General features: G+C 41.4%; 1 protein-coding gene across 3 annotated transcripts in view; it reads left to right on the top strand.

Moving 5' to 3' along the window:
- Nucleotides 1-17,343, top strand: part of TPK1 (thiamin pyrophosphokinase 1) — a 376,531-nt gene that overhangs the window by 159,738 nt on the left and 199,450 nt on the right. For all 3 annotated transcript variants that reach the window (XM_042476582.1, XM_042476580.1, XM_042476581.1), the window contains exon 5: nucleotides 11,486-11,558. In XM_042476582.1, the coding sequence (XP_042332516.1) occupies nucleotides 11,486-11,558 (73 nt within the window). The remainder of the gene's footprint in view (nucleotides 1-11,485; nucleotides 11,559-17,343) is intronic.

The raw sequence follows: 17,343 nt of genomic DNA, 5'->3' as shown, positions 1-17,343 counted from the left end.
CATGGTGGTGGGGAATAGACACACTAGTGAAAAATATAGGTATGACCCCGTATCTGCAGAGGAGACTGTTCCTGGACTTACTGTGGAAATATGGAATAAGCAGGTAATAGCAAACCCTATTGAAGAATGAGATTCCAGCAAGAGGTTGACCATAGAGTTCAACAAGGGAGGACCTCCTAGCGATTTCAAAGAGAGAACAGAACTTCTGTTGGCAGCACTGTCTAGAGCAAAGGTATTCGGGCAAGCAGTCCCTCCTGTTTCCAACAGGGATGGTCAATCCAAGGCTGGATTAAGTTGGTTGGAGCCTTGGGAGGGCAGTTCCAGAACAGGACCCTAGTTTTGGCAACTATGTGAGAGCTATTCGGGATAGATACATAGAAATGACGTAAATAAGTAAAGAAGAAACAGTAAGTACAATACCAATACATTTACACTGCAGCACAAAAAAAAGTCCATTGGAACCCACTTTCAGCCGTTCAGGTATCCGTGAAATGGATTCCATGCATTTTTACTTCAGTTACTCAAGTTTCTACCGAAAAGCAGGAAATGATTTGAGGAAGAAACAGATAACAAACAAAAAAACAAAGGGATTCAGGAAATAGGTTTGCGAAGAAGCAGCAGTAGCAAGCTACTTCTTTTTTCTTAATAATTTTTATTGAGTTTTTATAAATATTAAAAACAATGACAAAAACACAACAACAATAAATACAAGGGACAGGATTCTAAATCTGAATCAAATTATTCTGCAGCAAAATCACGGAAAATTGGTTTTCTGTGAGAGTCCGAGGAATCCAACTTCTCCCGTAGCTAGAGTATTTGTCCATAGATCTTCGTGACTTAGAAGATTGGATTTGTTTTCGCGTAGTGTTTTTTAAAACATAGGTCCAAAAACACACTGCAAAAATAATTCCGTTTGGACCACTTAACTGTCCTGGCTCAATGCTAGGGAATCCTAAGAAACTGGTAGTTTTGGGAGACATACAGGAGATATGTTGTAGATGTGCTGCCGTACCCTTGTATGAAGATGTGGTGTTCAACACAAAGTTTTCAAAAAAGGAAGAGTGGTCTTGGAGTTTTCTCCTCTGTGAGGCTAGGTTGATGCAAAGGAAAGCAATATGGTATAGGAGCCCGGTGGTACGTGGTTGAAATGAATGTAAACCACTCACTCACAAACCCACAAGGTTGGTGATGAGTTCAATACCAACCAGGGCCTCAGGCTTGACTAGGCTTGCACCTTCAGCATTCACATACATTACAGTAGCCAGGCTTGATGGGGGGGCATTAGCTTACCAGTTGTGGTAAACCCGCTTAAGGAGCTGTTTTAAAATGTGTATTGAAGCGGTATATCCAATGAAAGTTTGCTATTGCTCCTCGCAGCCAGGTAATGTTAGATTGCTGTTCGGGGAACGTTGTTATGGTGGTGGTGAATTTTTGATAATCCCCTCTGTGAGAACTGTTTAAGGTTTGCACTAGTAAGTGCCACATTTTCTTCACTTAAACCTTCTTAGTGGGGACTTGATTCTCTTACGGTGGAGAAAGGCAATGACACAACAAAACACGTTTGTTTAATGGGAGAGGGGCGGGAGCCCGTAGTATCTGTTTCCATTTATGCGCAGGATACCGTAGGAAAGCTCGGATACGCAAAAGGATCAGATAACCTGTTAAGTTTTTTCCATTTTAGTTTGGGTGTTATGTAGAGGGCAAGTAAAATGTCATTGGACTTCATAGATAGAACATCTAGATTTACCCGTAGCACTGTTTGTTCCTGTAATCGCCATGAATGGCTTTGGCGGAGTTGGAGAAAGCCGGGAATACCAGGCAATATCTACGGATTTGCCAGAACCTCCTCTTGGAAGTTCGTAAGAAAGTAATTGTTGTCGAGGGGGATTTGGAAAAATATAGGTCTTTTTTAACCTTGAACATGAAATGATTAATTACTGTTTCGGCATTTGCTTTGATAAGAGATGGGGAAGGGAGTGCCAATCGGCTTGTCTAGAACAGAACGACCAAAGAGTTGAGGAAATGCAGAGACATCTTGATTAAAGGCAATTCTGCCAGGGATGGAAAGGTTTACGCTATTCTTTTTCTCCACCATGAACCCCTAAACTGAGTTAAATGGTTCCTGGAGGGCAATTAACCAAAACTGAATCATGAGATCATCTTGGCCCCTGGTTGCATGCACCAAAACAGAGGGGGGACTGTTTTTCACTGTCTCCGACAGCATTGCCCACATTGGCAAGTGGGGACGAGAAAGTTAGGGAGGAGGTCGACTACGAGTCTACTCGATTGGAGTGTGTCTCGATCCAGGGAAGGTATCGTGCCACCTCTCTGCCACTGGTCGGCATCACCTGGGAATAACTGTGTCCATTTTCTGGGTAACCTACCATTCAAAAAATGAAGTTAACAATGATTGGTTGGTGTGTTGTGTTGTTGCACTTCATTGTTTGAATGGTGGTGCCCAGACACAGGGAACCACGAGCCAGGAGGGCAGGGGAGGCGGACCCAGGGCAGGAAGAGATGGGGCATGAGATCGCCCGGGAGCGTGAGACAACGTACCCGAGTAGACGCGGGGGAGGGGGTTATGGGAGGGCCGCCGCGGCCCGGATGGGAGCAAGGGGTGCGGGAACAAGTGCACTAAGAAAATGAAAAGAAGAAACCAATGCAATGACAGTTGGATAGGAATGGGATAAATGTCCACGACACATAATGCAAGGGGGCATGGAAATCGGGGAATGAAAAAGGCCAATCCAGGGAGAAAGAGAGGCCCCCCGCCCCTCCCGCCCGACAGAGAGAACATGGAAGGCGAAGAGAAACAAGGAGAAAAGCGAACGCCCCCCCCATCGCTTGAAGAACAACCTGGCGACTTTTGGCGTGCTTGGGAGAATAAAGCGCGAGAGTGAGGGTCCAGTAGGCCCTGGACTAAGCCGTTCGCATTGGGGACTTGTTTCCGATGGGGGAGGCCACAGCTCTTACGGTTCCGAGAGGGAGTATGGGACAATCCATGATACCCAGGCAACTGGCAGTGTAACAGGTCTATCAGTGTGATGCATGTTCTAATTAATTAACCAATTTAACATCCGTTTATTTTTGACTTTCCGTAATCTAACCAAGACTCTCTATATTTCAAATGGCAATTCATTGGATCTTTCCCCTTTCTTTGCTCAAAAGTGCATGCATACCAGGCCACAAAATTGTTTCATTGTTTTTAAGTTTTCTGGAATCAATAAATCCCTAGCGAGGCAACTTCTGTTGTGCTTTAAGAATGACCAACGATGCGACAAACTTTGCTTATTTTCTTTTTCAAAGCTCATTCTTTATATAGGTTCATTGTATATCTTTATCCCACATCCAAACTTCGGCTTAGCTCCCAATATTTGATCAATGAGTCGTTATATGCTTTAAAAGGGAGAAGTACTCGTACTCATATATAGGGTGTAAAATATATGAAACTTGTACACGGGATAATCCCCCAAAGTGGTTTTGGAATTTAATGGGGGAGATGGGAAGCAAAGTTGCCTCGGGAATAGATTGTAGACCACTTTAATCAGGTTGTAGTTGGTAGTGATGAGGCAGGAGAAGAAGAAAAACCAAAAACTGGAAGCGAACACTGGTAGTGCAAGGAAAGTCGCGTCTCTAAAAAATGATACTGTATTGTTTTGTGGGAAAACTATTAAGTACCTTCCTCAGAATTGGGAAACCTTGATTGAGACATTAACCATCAATTGCAACAATCTTTAAATTTAAGCGATTGGGGCGGAGGAAAAAGATCTCTGGACTTCACTAAGATCACCACCAGCAAAAAGGTTTGCCTTTTAAGATAAATTTTGTTGTTTTCAAAATAAATTAGGTAAAATTACTTTTCATAGCCCAAAGGATGACGATAGAGCAACCATAAAGGTAATAGTTTCTTTTGGGTTCTGCATTAGACATTTTTAGGTTTCTTGTATTACAAGGACAAATAATGTCCATGCTTTTTTGTGGGTCAGTATCTCTGCAGATGGCCAAGGTACAGATTTGCTGGCGCCATATCAGGAATATAAACTCTTCTAGAACATGGCCACCTCGGGCCGGAAAAAACCCACAACAAACTATGGGATGCCATTGTTAAAAGCCTTTGCCTTCACACTGTTCCATGGATTATTTTCTCACCATAGGGAAACAACAGAAATCTTGGGGTTTCTTCAGAGGCCAGGGAAACACCCACTGTTCTTGCAGGGGCGAAAAAGGGTAAGAAATGTTTTTTATCTCTGTCCTGGATCCGCTTAATGAAAAAAATTCATCAAAGGGGGGCATGAACTCAGTTGAAAACAATGGTTCTTTTAATGGGGTGATTTGGGGGGGGGGGGGGTGGTGGTTCATGGCCCTCTTTTAAGGAAAAACTAATGTGGGGGGGTGGTTGTTGGGGGGAAAACTATGCGCACCTTCCATGAACAATCCACTTGACCCCCAAATGGGAAAGGGTGTTTTTGTCCTAAAATCAGAGATGCCCTGAAAACCCCATCCATAGGACTCCTTAGGGGAAGCAGCTGGGGGCCCTGTTGGCTGGGTTGATTCTGAGATATGTGGGTCCAAAACGTCAACTTTTCCAAGTCTCTGAAAGGATTTCTACTCCTTTGTTACAGTGGGCTCTTGATATCTGGCAGAGATTGGTTCCAGGGACTCTGTCTGGCATTACCACATTCTTGTGGACGCTCCAAACTCCACTATATACAGTGGAACAGGGAACATACTGTATATATCATCACAAACATCAAGAGTTTGTGTTTTGGCATTTGGGGGGGGAGGTATTTCCTTTACTGAATGGTTGATTCTGTGGATGCAGAATCTGTGGATATGGGGGAGGCGGCAACGTGTTTGGTACTCTCTTTTTTTCTCACACATTACACACACAAACGATCTTTTAGTTTTGTTTGGGGATCGTTTTGCAAAAGAAAACTAAACAATGTAGATCACAGTAATTCAGAAGTTTGGAAGAGGACCACCAAGGGCATCCAGTCCAACCCCCTGCCATGCAGGAAATCATCAAAGCATCCCGACAGATTGCCATCCCGCCTCTGTTTAAAACCTCCAAAGGGAGACTCCACCACACTGAGGAGTGTGTTCCATGTCGAAACAGCTCTACTGTCAGGATTGTTCCTAATGTTGAGGTGGAATCTCTTTTTCCTGTTAGCTTGGCATCCATTAGTTCTGGGTCCTAGTTCTGTGGAGGCGCAGAACACCACAGTGGCTCTATCCCTCAATGTGGACACCCCCTTTCAAAATATTAAAACGGGTATTCAATAACCTCTGAACCCTCTGCTTACAGGCTAAAACAATCCACGTCCTTTAAGTCTCTACTTGTCGTGCAATGGTTTTCCCAGAGTTTAAAAGCTTACCCAGTCCCACGTTCAAATTGCATGACAATCACCAAGTCTGCAAATGGAAAAAATGTGAAATCTGTTGGCGGAATTCCAGTACATTTTTACTGACATTAAGTCTATCTACTCTTTTAGAAGTATTTCAGAGTAAAACTATAATTTAATCAGTACTTATCAATATCTTCCTTGGCCAGTTTAAGAGTGGAGTCAAAAATGCCCACCGTTTAAAAAAAGGATGTTGCCAAAATACTGATAGTACTGGAGATGAAGAATAACTTAAATAATTCTTTGTTTCTCTATTGGATGATTACATGCATTAAAGATGACCTTCCAAAATAATAAATTGAGAGTCTGTTACTTAGTTTTCAACTGTTTACCTCATTAATGAACCACAAAATGTATCTATGTATTAGCTTAGTCCATCTGGTATTTATTTTATGATGGCCCGGATGGAATTGATTTTTTAAACTTACTCATCAGTTTAAAAGCATTAACCACTAACACATTTTGCAATCCCCTTACATTACTACATTGAGAGGGCCGCTTGTGGGGCTTTGTCCCTTTTTAAAAAAAAGTACCTTTAGAGTGCATGGATTTTCCCAATGCTCCACTTGTTTTCCACCCTTCAATTTTCTTGGGATAAGAATAGTCCGCAGCCTCTATAGATACTTTTCATGGCGGGGATTACAACACCCGCCCGCTTTGCTGCGTTCCCCCGCCTGCGCCCATTTTGCTCGCGAGGGAAGCCGCAGCATCCAAACCGGCGGGGCTCCCTCGCGGAGGCAAAAAGAAGCTGATTTCGGAGCTTTCTTTCTGCGGCGCACGGATGATGCTAGCGAAGCGCACGGGCGTGCATTTCGCGATTCATTAGTGCCGCGACAAGTCTGGACGCTATGCATCCAGTACTAAATATTGGCGCCGGCCATGAGAAAGTGCCGGCGCCCTCTGTACGTATTGTTGTTATCCGTAATAGGGTTAGGGGGGTGCGGACGACCACCGCCCCTTCCTAAAACCCTAGTACGTATCACAATACGTTACTATAAGGGACGGTGTCTGTGTTATCCCGCCATTATTTGTTCTAATATTCGCTATTCTAGTCTCCCACAACCCTGATACCCTCCAAAGGGGTGTTTCCCTGCTATAACTCACCATAATTCTTGGGCCATTGTCCATGCCACTGCCCCTTTCCCAGAGGTTCTCACAGTAGGCATTTCTTTCTGTTAACTAGCCCTATTATCAGTTTATGGGTAGTATAACTTTTGGGGCCCAGGTCATCCCAGTGATCTTATGTCTGAATAAGACGTAAGCAAAAGTCTCCATGGTTCTCTATCCTCATGCCACCCCAACCATTTTTCAGGGTTGATAGAAAGTATTACCCAACGCGTCCGAGATTATCCACAACTGGTTAGATGGCCACCTTCCCAAGGAAGTTAAGTTAAGATGCGATTGTAAGCTGTATTAAGCTTGCTTGTATTTGTTACTTGCTTTGGGACCCTCGGCTTCCTCAGAAACCCTGATTTAAATTTCTTCCCCCCTGCCTTCCCTTCTCCTTTCTGTATCTACACCTTGTCAAGATTGTTGTAAAGCCTGAGGGGCCGAGAGCACCATTCTAATCAAAACCTTATTTTGTTAAACGGCTTCTGAGAGGTCCTTTGTGGAAGGACTCTTCAGAGGGGGAGTTTACATAATCCCAAATAAAATAAATCAATATTGCGAGATTTCTAGATGAACTTCTATGCATAATTTGGTAGGGAGCTTTACTTTTCTTCCAGGGCCATGGGCCTTAACCTGTTTTCTGGGCCATTGCCATACCACAAAGTGGTTCGGGGCTGGATGCTTCCCGTGGATGTGGGAATGTGGCAATGGACAGTGTAAGGGCGTAATGGTTGGGGAAAAAGAGATGCAACAAGCCATGCCGCCAGTGCCTTGTATAAAAATTTTATAAGTTGATATAAAATTACCAAGTGAGGTTGATATTTATATTAAAGTAAATTCAAATTACTCAACACTACTCGTTCTTGGGGTTGTTTTATGCCAAGATGGACATATATTGGGGAGAGGGAGCTTTGCATAAAGTGTTAAAAACTGAAATAAATTAAAATGCCCACAGGGTCTTTGGCTTGTTCGTTTTGTTTTGTTTGCAGGGGGGCAGTATTATGGGACCGAGACCAGATGCATCATTAAACTTTTAGGGGCACTTATTTACTAGGCAACAAAGAGTGACAAGGAGGGAGAAACGTAGCAAAGAAAATATTAGGTGTGGCAGCTCGGTTTCGGCGGAATAACAAACAAAAAGAAAAAACAAAAACCAAACAACCCCCTGCTTTGTAAGCCTCGGATTTAGGACATCGCACCGGGTTCCTATAGTGGTGTACTAGGAACCCTTGGGGTTTTTGCGTGAATGTGCATGTACCAAGAGACCTTTTCTGGGGTCTTCACCAAAAAGGCGGGACAAAACAAGCCACCAGAACCCCAGAGGAAGCAAACAAAAGGAGAAAAGGGGAGGGCGCCCAGCGGATAGGAGACTTTGAAACGTTTGGGAAGCAGTTTCTCTGGGAAAAATGTCGTAGGGGCGAGACATTAAGGGATTGTGGGGGGACCAAAAAGGCATATTGGTTACGCCGGGTTATGCGTTGATGCCTCTCCCCTTCAAGATCCTGGCTTGGGCACTGGGCACTTACCTAAGGAGTACCAGTCCTTGAGACAAGGGAAAGAAAAGGGCGGCCATTGGAAATTGCTTCATAATTTTACAGTAAAAAAACTTCTTATAAAATCAGTATTTTCCCTTATTCTTCTATTTCTAATCTAGAGAGTTCATTTACGTGAAATCAACCATCGCTGATAACATGCTTCAAATCGGTAAACATTAATGACCTTAATTCATAAAAACCCGTGTGAATTAGATGGGGAAGAGCACAACTGATTTTTCCCACTCGGACCGGAAGTGAAAGACAAGTACACTTAATAACCACTAGCTCAAACAGCTTCCTTTTGGCTTCAGGACTGCTTAAGGCCATTACATCGAGCTATTCAGGGAGTTTGAAGGCCACATCGTATAGATGGGTGGTTTGATTTTGTTTTATTTTCAAAAATGTTGTGCTTGTTTGACAATCTCATTGATGGGAAAGGCCAGCAGCCTTTCTGTCTCTTATTCTTTCCCTTGTATCAGTCATGTCTGGAGTAACATTCCGTAGCAGGCAAAGGTTTAAAAATATGGCTATTAATGAGGAATATTTAGTTAAAGCAAAGCGGGGTAATTACGATGCCTAAAAAACTGAGGCCAATTGATTTATCACATTTCCTTTTTACATTTCCTTGAGCCTGGGGGACATTTTTAATTGTTCTAATCATAAACTGGAATTTGGTATGTTAATTCACTGTTGACGGGGGAGTGGTTTTGGGGCGTGTCGGGGGGATCTTAGTTAAGTATGTACATGACTTAACATCTTGGCAAATGAGACAATCACCATTATCTTCAAACCCCCTTTCCCCTAGGACTGGAAGATAGGCAAGAACTCTTTTCGGGTTTGCAAAAAAAACAAAACTGCGTTTAACCCTCTTGTTAAAGATCTCCAATTGTTCCCACTTTACCATGGTGGTTGCCCTAGTTGATCATGGGTGTAAAAGACGGCAGGGTTCTAAGTATGTCTTAAAGCCTCCTCGAACATTTACTTGTTTCCTACAAAAACTGTTTTGGAACCCAAAGTCTTCTGGATCGAATTTTACTTGTGGAATATTACGATTGAAGTTTGAACAGGTCACGATGAGACAGGGACTGATACAAAGAAATCTAAGTTTAAAAGGAGACGATCTATACATTCTGGGGGGACATTTGCACGTAGACAAAATAGTTAGTTATAATCATTACATTTGAAAAGCAACCGGTCTATGTCTTAAGGAGGGAAGTGCTGGATTTGGGGTCTAAGGCAGCTGGTGTTGTAAGTTTGTTTTTGTGAGGGAAACAGGAAAAGGAAAAGGAACCATTGCAAGTCCAAGGGGGATGGTTGTGAAATGTGTTTGCACATGTGATATTATTGGCTTGGCAAAACCCCCCATGTATTTTGTCATCTTTTTTAAAACACTGGACTTCCTGGCTGGGTAATTTAGTTTGTAGTGCTTTTCAGGGCCCAGGCAACAGATACTTAAAAACTGGCTTCTTGTGTTGTAGTTCAAAAAAGTATAAAAACAAACACCAATTAGCTCTTCTTATAGTTCATCAGAGTAGGAATACCACTTGAACACATACATTTATAAATAGTCCATGGTAAATGCTTGTGATGGTGTATGAGAGTAGATATGTAATAAATGTTCTGCATGTATGTGGAATTTTATCCTAGATCTTCTTCATATGCTTAACGATACTTTCTCTACTGTAGGTATGTGGCAGCAATCTGTCATGTTTCATGTTTCTTACATTCCTAGAAAGCCCAGCATAAAAAATAATCTGATTATTGATCTATGTCCTTTTCCACACATTAATAGTAGAATTATATGAAAGCTGGTTCTTTCTTTGACTAGAAGAATGCCATCCTTAACAGTCACTGATGAATACATGAACAAACCTGGATGCGTTGAGGTATAAAAGGGATGAAGTAGAGAGAACAGGCTGAGTCTCTCATATCCAAAATTCTTGAGACCAGAAGTGTTTTGGATTTTAAGGTTTTCTGGATTTTAGAATATTTGCATACACATAATGAGATATCTTGGAGATGAGACCCAAGTCTAAATATGAAATTCATTTATGTTTCATATACATCTTATATACATGTAATTTGGTGCATGAAACAAAGTTCGTGTACACTATGTATAGAGATCGTGTAGCACCTCTGAGACTAACTGAAATAAAGAAGTTGGCAGCATGAGCTTTTGTAGACTTCAGTCCACTTCATCAGATGTATACAGTACTGTATACACTAGTTATAGCATCAAAGACCTGTCTCTTCCAGCAAGCTTACCCAGATGCCTTTTAAACTGTGAATTTTAAATGATTAATTTTAAATGTGGATTGTTTTAATATGTGTATGCCTTGTCCTTTTAAATTGTTTGTGTGTCCTTTTAAATTGATGTGCATTTTAATTGATATGTTTTAACTGTTGTGGTATGTCTATTAATTCCCTGCCTCAACCCATGGGGAGAGGCGGGTAAGAAATTGATGCTGATGCTGATGCTGAACCATCAGAAAGCAAAAGGTGTCACTATGGCGGGTTACAAACGGCCCTCAAGGGGCCGTTTTCCCGCCGCCGCCATTCGCTGCGTAGGGAAGCCCCAGCTGCCAGACCGCGAGGCTTCCCCGCGCAGCAAAAAAGGAGCGGCGAAATGCCGCTCCTTTTTGGAACGCGGAAGTGGCGCCGCGAGGGGTGGAGTGCGTCCTCGCGACGTCACTTCCGCCGTGACACGTCTGGACGCACAGCGTCCAATACGTCAACATGGCGCCGCCCATGTGGATGGGCACCGCAAAAAAGTACGCGCTCCGCGCGTACTGGGAATAAGGGCTATCAGGAAGGTAAGAACCTTCCTAACCCTAATACGGCCCTTCCTAACCCTAGTACGCGCAGAGCGCGTACTTTATGGCGGTTTGTAACCCACCTATCTCAGCCACCCATGCAGACAGTTTTGGAATATTTTGGATTTTGGAATTCTGGGTAACGGAGAGTCAACTTGAAGTAAGATTCTGAGCAATTTCCTTGCTGAAGAAGTGCAGTATTCCTTGTGGTATAACTTGCTGTAATTTGCATCCATCCATTCCAGTTTATTTATGTCTAGTTTTCAGACTAATTACAAAGCATAAAATCTATAAACAGCTGCAGGACTGCACAAGATAACACTGTCTCCAATTATTAAATATTTTCAGAGGCAAACATTTTGCATAAGTCTTGCTGATCTTATCTTGGTAACTCCATAAAAATTATTAAGTTCTGAAGCATACATTTCCAAGAAGGATTGATTGGAAATGTATATCTATTAATTCCATATTGATTTCAAATACGGATGCTGCTACCATAACTGCATATTTTTATTCCTCTCCTCAAATTCTATTTTTCTTCTTTCTCACCTTTTAAAATTGAATAGATGGGATGTTTTGTTTTTACAACAACAACAACAACGCCTGAATGTTGCTTCTCTTACAGCTTTTTGCCTGATTTTATCAGTGGGGACTTTGACTCTATTATGCCTGAAGTAAAGGACTATTATGCTGTCAAGGTAAGTGAGTTTTAAAAAACACCCAACACTTCCCAGAATGCATATCTAACACTTCCTTTTGTTTTTACTAGCTGAGATCTTTGAGAAAAGATAATACCTTTTATAATTTGTTTTGAAACTGTGGTCTGAAGAAGGAATGCTGGATTCCTTTGAAACTTATACATTGCGGTTTACATGGGGAAATTAGTCTCTTGTTCTTTTGCTTATACTCACCCATAGATTTGTTCTGTCTTATTTCTGTATTCATCTGTCATTGTTTCCATGGCCTTCCATGAGCACATCTCTACTTGTAGTACACAGAAATGTGTGAAGCTTTTCGAGACATACTAGACTGTACTGTTCTTCAACCAGAGTGAAGAAATTAATTAGAGCAACAGGAACCAACTTGTTGTTTACCCATGATAAATCTGGGTTCCTGCAAAACCATGGTTGCTTGTGATGTCCATACACATCTATCTACCTACCTATTTTTTATCCAACTTCTTCTACCATTTTTTACCTTTTCTGCAAAACCTAAAGCATCTTTCAACGTATATTAAAACTGAATACAACAAAACATGCTTTCAGTGCTTTCACCTAAGCATTTAAAACAATATGTAATAACCATTGTATAACCTAGATTTTTGATGTTTTTATCATTTAATTTGATTTGAAATAATAGTTGCTTGGTTTTTTGAGCACTATTTTTATATGGCATGGTGGGAAAAAAATTAAATTAATAAATAATGCTGCCATTTCTGTGGATAAAAGCCATAGTTCTATCTACATGAGGCCTTGACATTTGACATGTTGTATTACCGAGGATACTGGGACATGATTCTGGGATTCCATGGAGTCACACAATTCAAGCTTTGTTTCCCAGCATTGCAAGGGAACACATGTATCACACACTGCTGTCCTAAAAAGCTATCACTGCCCCAAGCAACGGGTTAGGTTGCTTGTGCAGTCAGGCCACCTCTTCCAGGCATTCATTCATTCATTTAAAAGATTTATATACTGCCCTGCAGCAAAGCCTCTAGGGTGATTTACTTAGAGTGAGATGCAATTTATTTACATCTAGTGACGAAAAGGCTGAAAATATTGTGGACTGAAATATTTGCATCTGAGTTATCTGAGAAATTCTGTATGTGATTGTTTATATTTAAATATTTGCCAAAGCACATTAAAGCAAAATGACCATCTATGAGATTTGTTCAACAAATTGGTAATGGCTTTCCATTTCATATATCGTTAAAATAAAGAAATCTTATGCAAGCTCAGCCAATTTGACTGGAAATAGTAAAACACCTTGCCTGATAGTATGCTATATATTATAAATTACTGTGGACCGTAGGAAAAAAAAGAGAAGAAAAGGGAGCATGCTAATGGATTAATTGAGAGTGGTGGTTTAGAACAGTTCACTTCATTTTATCTAAATAGGAGGTAATAAAATTAATTTTGTTCTGTGTCTATGAAACTTTTCTAAAAATCTGTTCAATCTTCTGAGCTCATTTCACAATGATCTTTTATACAGTTTAAACACAAAATGTTCCACATGCATATTAATAAATATATCACTTTAGTAAAGTTTAAATACAGAATCTTGCTTTTAAAACTGTTAGTTGATGGAACTCAGCATGTAGAATTACGGTCAGTTTGGAAAAGTTGAGGTCTCAAGGGGAGCATAGTATTTCACTAGTTAAAACAGGGATGGGGAGCATTCAGCTCTCCAAATGTTGTTGGGCTGTAACTACATTGCTATATGCTCCATTAATTTTGTAGTATATAAAATAAACTGTTCTACAAAAAATCAAGTTTGCTGGTTTCATATTGTGATAATCCCTTTGTCATAATCTTGGACATATTTTATTTTATTTTTGATACTTTCATGTTGGAGATTATTGCTGTTTGTGTTTAACTGTTGCATGTTGTTGTGGTTTGAACATTTTACTAAGACTCTGGAGATGAAGAGGTGGAACAGACTGGCAAGAAAAAGTGGCTAGAACCTGAATTTCCTGGAAGCAGGTGAAACCCCCACTGTCTACATTGGCTGCTGTCATGGTGGCCCAAATGCACACAGCATCAAGCCATGTGGCTGGGTAATATTTTTTGTCTCTCCCCCCCCCCCCGCCAACTATGCATGAAGACTGTCTCACAAATACACCAGCAGTGACCATTTTATATGCTGATTTAGGGTTGGGGTTAGGATGGATTGCTTCTTCAGAATTACTTTGAATAAGGTAATTTATATGCAGGGTCAAAGATGCTCATTTTTGGGGCTAAATTGGAATATCTCAGGGTGTTTTTGCTCCAGTTTTTAGGCCTGGAGTGTAGTGTCAATCTGGTTTCTGCCTGCTTAGGAGGTGTGTGTCATCTAGTGGTTTGAAACGGCTTTATTTGGCCCATCTGTTTCACCCCAAGAGTTCGAATCCCAGTTCAGCCATGTAAACCCACTGGGTCACATTATCTCAGCCTTAGAGAATGGCAGTGACAAACCCTCTTTGAAGGAACTCACCGACGTAAACTGGCGGTCCCATAGGTCGGATAGTCGAAAAAGTCGGATAATCCGGAGGGTCATAGGATCATGGCCTAGTGTTGCTCTGAGCCTAGTGGCGGTGGGGCTGCTTACCGCTTGCGGCCTGGCGGTGGTGGTGGCGCTCGGGGCGGTTAGGGCCTGCATCCTGGTGGGGGCGGTGCTCGGGGCCGCTGTTGCCTACGTGCCTGTGGCCTGGTGGGGGTGGCACTCGGGGCCGCTGCCACCTGGTGCTCCGCGCCTGCCGTCTCGCTTGGGGCCTGGTGCTGGGGGCATGGTCAGGGCTCAAAGCCACGCCTACTGACCAGTCCGACATCGGATAAACCAGAACGTTGGATCTACAAAGGTCGGATTAACAAGACTCTACTGTAAACATTCCTATTCTAAGAGAACAGCAGGGAGAGAACCACAGAAACCATTATTTCTTGCATGCAAGAATGATAAATGAAGATTTATATCCGTATTGCTACATCCATGTTTGAGTGTGCAAACTAGTGTGGGCTCTAAAATTATTGGTTTCTTCATTATCTCCATGACCCCAAATTTATCATGGAATAGCCTATCTCCAAACTCCATTTACTTATGAAGGAAAAAAGACAGCCCTCTGGTCTGAAGCCTAGAAACCCATTATCTCTTGGGTATTGCTCATGCAACAAAGTGTCTGTGGTGATGAGTGAATCCAGGGGAACAAAGATGCTGGTACCTAAGTAGCCTCTGGCCCAAGTATTTTGGCACCTGGGAGTTGTGGCTTGAGAGCCCTCCAGTTTGCAGACCCTTTGGTGCTGAGGGAGTTTGGTGTCATGCTCATTGTCAGGTCTAGATTGTCAGGCTTCCAGTCTGTGCATAACAAGTCTTCCTAACTCTCCTTCATCTGCTTCCCTCTCCTTCCATCAGTGTCCAGATTGTTGCTTGAAACAGGCAACAACATAATAACTGTAAGATCTCAATATAATAAAAATATATATGGTCCCTCCACTCTAACCTGTCTCTGTACTGAACCACTGTCTGCTGTCAATAATGGACTGGATGAGGGCAAACAAATTGAAATTCAATCCACAAAAGACAGAGTGCTCCTGGTCAGTTGTAAGGCAGATCAAGGAATAAGGACCTTGCCTGTGCTGGACGAGATTACACTTCGCCTGAAATCTCAGCCTTGGATGTTTTCCTGGACTCAACTCTGAGCCTGGATGCCCAGGTTTCAGCAGTGGTCAGGAGTGCATTCACACAGTTGAAACTAGTGCACCAGCTGCGCCTGTTTCTTGTGATGTCAGATCTAGTTATGGTGACACATGCCTTGATTACATCTCGTTTGGACTATTGTAATGCACTCTATATGGAGCTGCCTTTGGAAACTGTTCAGAAACTATAGTAGGTCAAAAGCTCTGCAGCCAGAATGCTGACCTGGGCCAGTTATTGAAACAGTTCCACTGGCCACTGTTTCTGGGCACAATTCAAAGTGCTGGTCTTGACCCATAAAGCTCTGTATGGCTTAGGTCCAGAATATTTGAGAGACCATATCTCCTCTGATGAACCAGCCAGAGTCCTAAGATTTTCAGGAGATGGCTTTATCTGAGTCTCGCCAAGATCACAGGTTGACTTGTTAAGGACACAATAGACAGCCTTCTCAGTGGCTGCTCTCACCTTCTGGAATGCCTTCCATGGCAAGCTAGCCTGGCTCCCTCCCTGCTTGATTTTTGTCAGCAAGCCAAGACATTTTTATTTAGACATTTATTTAGATATATAATTCATATCAGGGTGGTTTTTATGGAGCAGGTGGGTTTTAGTGATGCTTTTAACTTTAGTATATTTTATGTGATTTCATAGTGTTCATAAATTATTTTAATTGTTTTGAATTTCATTTAGATTTTTTAATGTTTTTATCTATGAATCGCCTTGCAACTCACACATATTAAATAAATAAATAAAATAAATAAACCATTTGAACAACTACATCCCATTAATAAACATGTTGCTTCCTCATTTAAGTATTCATTGCATCCAAAAATGGGGCCAAGAGAAACAACAGGTTAGAATTAGAAAGATCAGATTAAAGGTTTGTAGAATACAACTAATCTTAAGAATTAGGATGGAAAGGAAGCAGAGCTCAATGATCACTGATGAGGACATTCTCTGTACAACTGGAAAAAATAACAACATGAAGGAGAGCAGTGGTGGAGGGCCATTCTTGGAAGGCATGGCTGCCTGAACAGGAACATTTTTTTAAAAGAAGATGCAAAGATGTAAAGACAATTGTTTTGTGGGTATAAATACAGTCTCCCCTTGTAACTTGCGGATTTGGGACCTGCACTCTTGAATATCCACGGAGGGGTGACCTCTGCTATTTGCAATGGCGCATGTGCGCGTGTGTACACCCAAGGCTTGAATATGCACGTACCTTTGTTTTCACGTGTCTGTGTGTTTGTGTCCAGAACGTATCCGCTGCAAAAACAGAGAGTCAACTATAATGCTAATGTGCCTTGCAGTGTTGTAAGGAATTTCAAGATAAGATATGCAAAGGTAAAATATTTAAAACATTCAAAAAGTGCTATATAAATACTAAGTATTATGGTGATTGCTGGTACTATTGTTGCAATATAGAAAGAAATAAACCAAATCCAGGTATTTTTGAATGTTACAAACAAATAGGAACTCAAAGGTGACCAGTACTAGAAGATACAATAGTAATTTAAGTAGTTGGATGAACATTGACTACAAGGAGGATGACACAAAAGAAACAGTTTTGGTAAATCTAAAACAGTGGCAAACAGAAACATCTATATGAGCAAGTCTAGCTATGTATGTGTAGCGTCTTGATTTCTTCCTGTCCTGCAGGTGTATCTAGAATGAACCATTGTTCCTGTTACAAAGCATTGTAGGATGTTAGCTTTCAGTGCAGTAGATTTGCATAAGCTTTCAGGATGTTGTGTACCCAATTATAAGATATAAAATGGCATTGCTTATAAAAACACTATTGCTACTTGAAAAATATAATATTTCCACACTTTTAAGTTCACTTGGAGACTCAATTATCATGGCTATCAGTTCCATTGCCTCTATAATAAATACATTAGCACTAAGGTAGCACTGTCATTAATATTCCTCTCTTCAAATCACCAAAGATACTCAGTGAATATAAATTGCTGTTGAATTTTTAAATCAACTAGATTTTTATTCAAATGTCAGTGAGCTTACATGAAAATTATATAGCAACTACTTCAAGACTTTTGATATAGTATCAGCCAATTGACAAGTAGTATGCAGAATAAGTGGTAT

This window comes from Sceloporus undulatus, chromosome 6, assembly GCF_019175285.1.
Source record: "Sceloporus undulatus isolate JIND9_A2432 ecotype Alabama chromosome 6, SceUnd_v1.1, whole genome shotgun sequence".
Taxonomy (NCBI): Eukaryota; Metazoa; Chordata; class Lepidosauria; order Squamata; family Phrynosomatidae; genus Sceloporus; species Sceloporus undulatus.
This window is presented reverse-complemented; position numbering and strand designations above follow the sequence as displayed.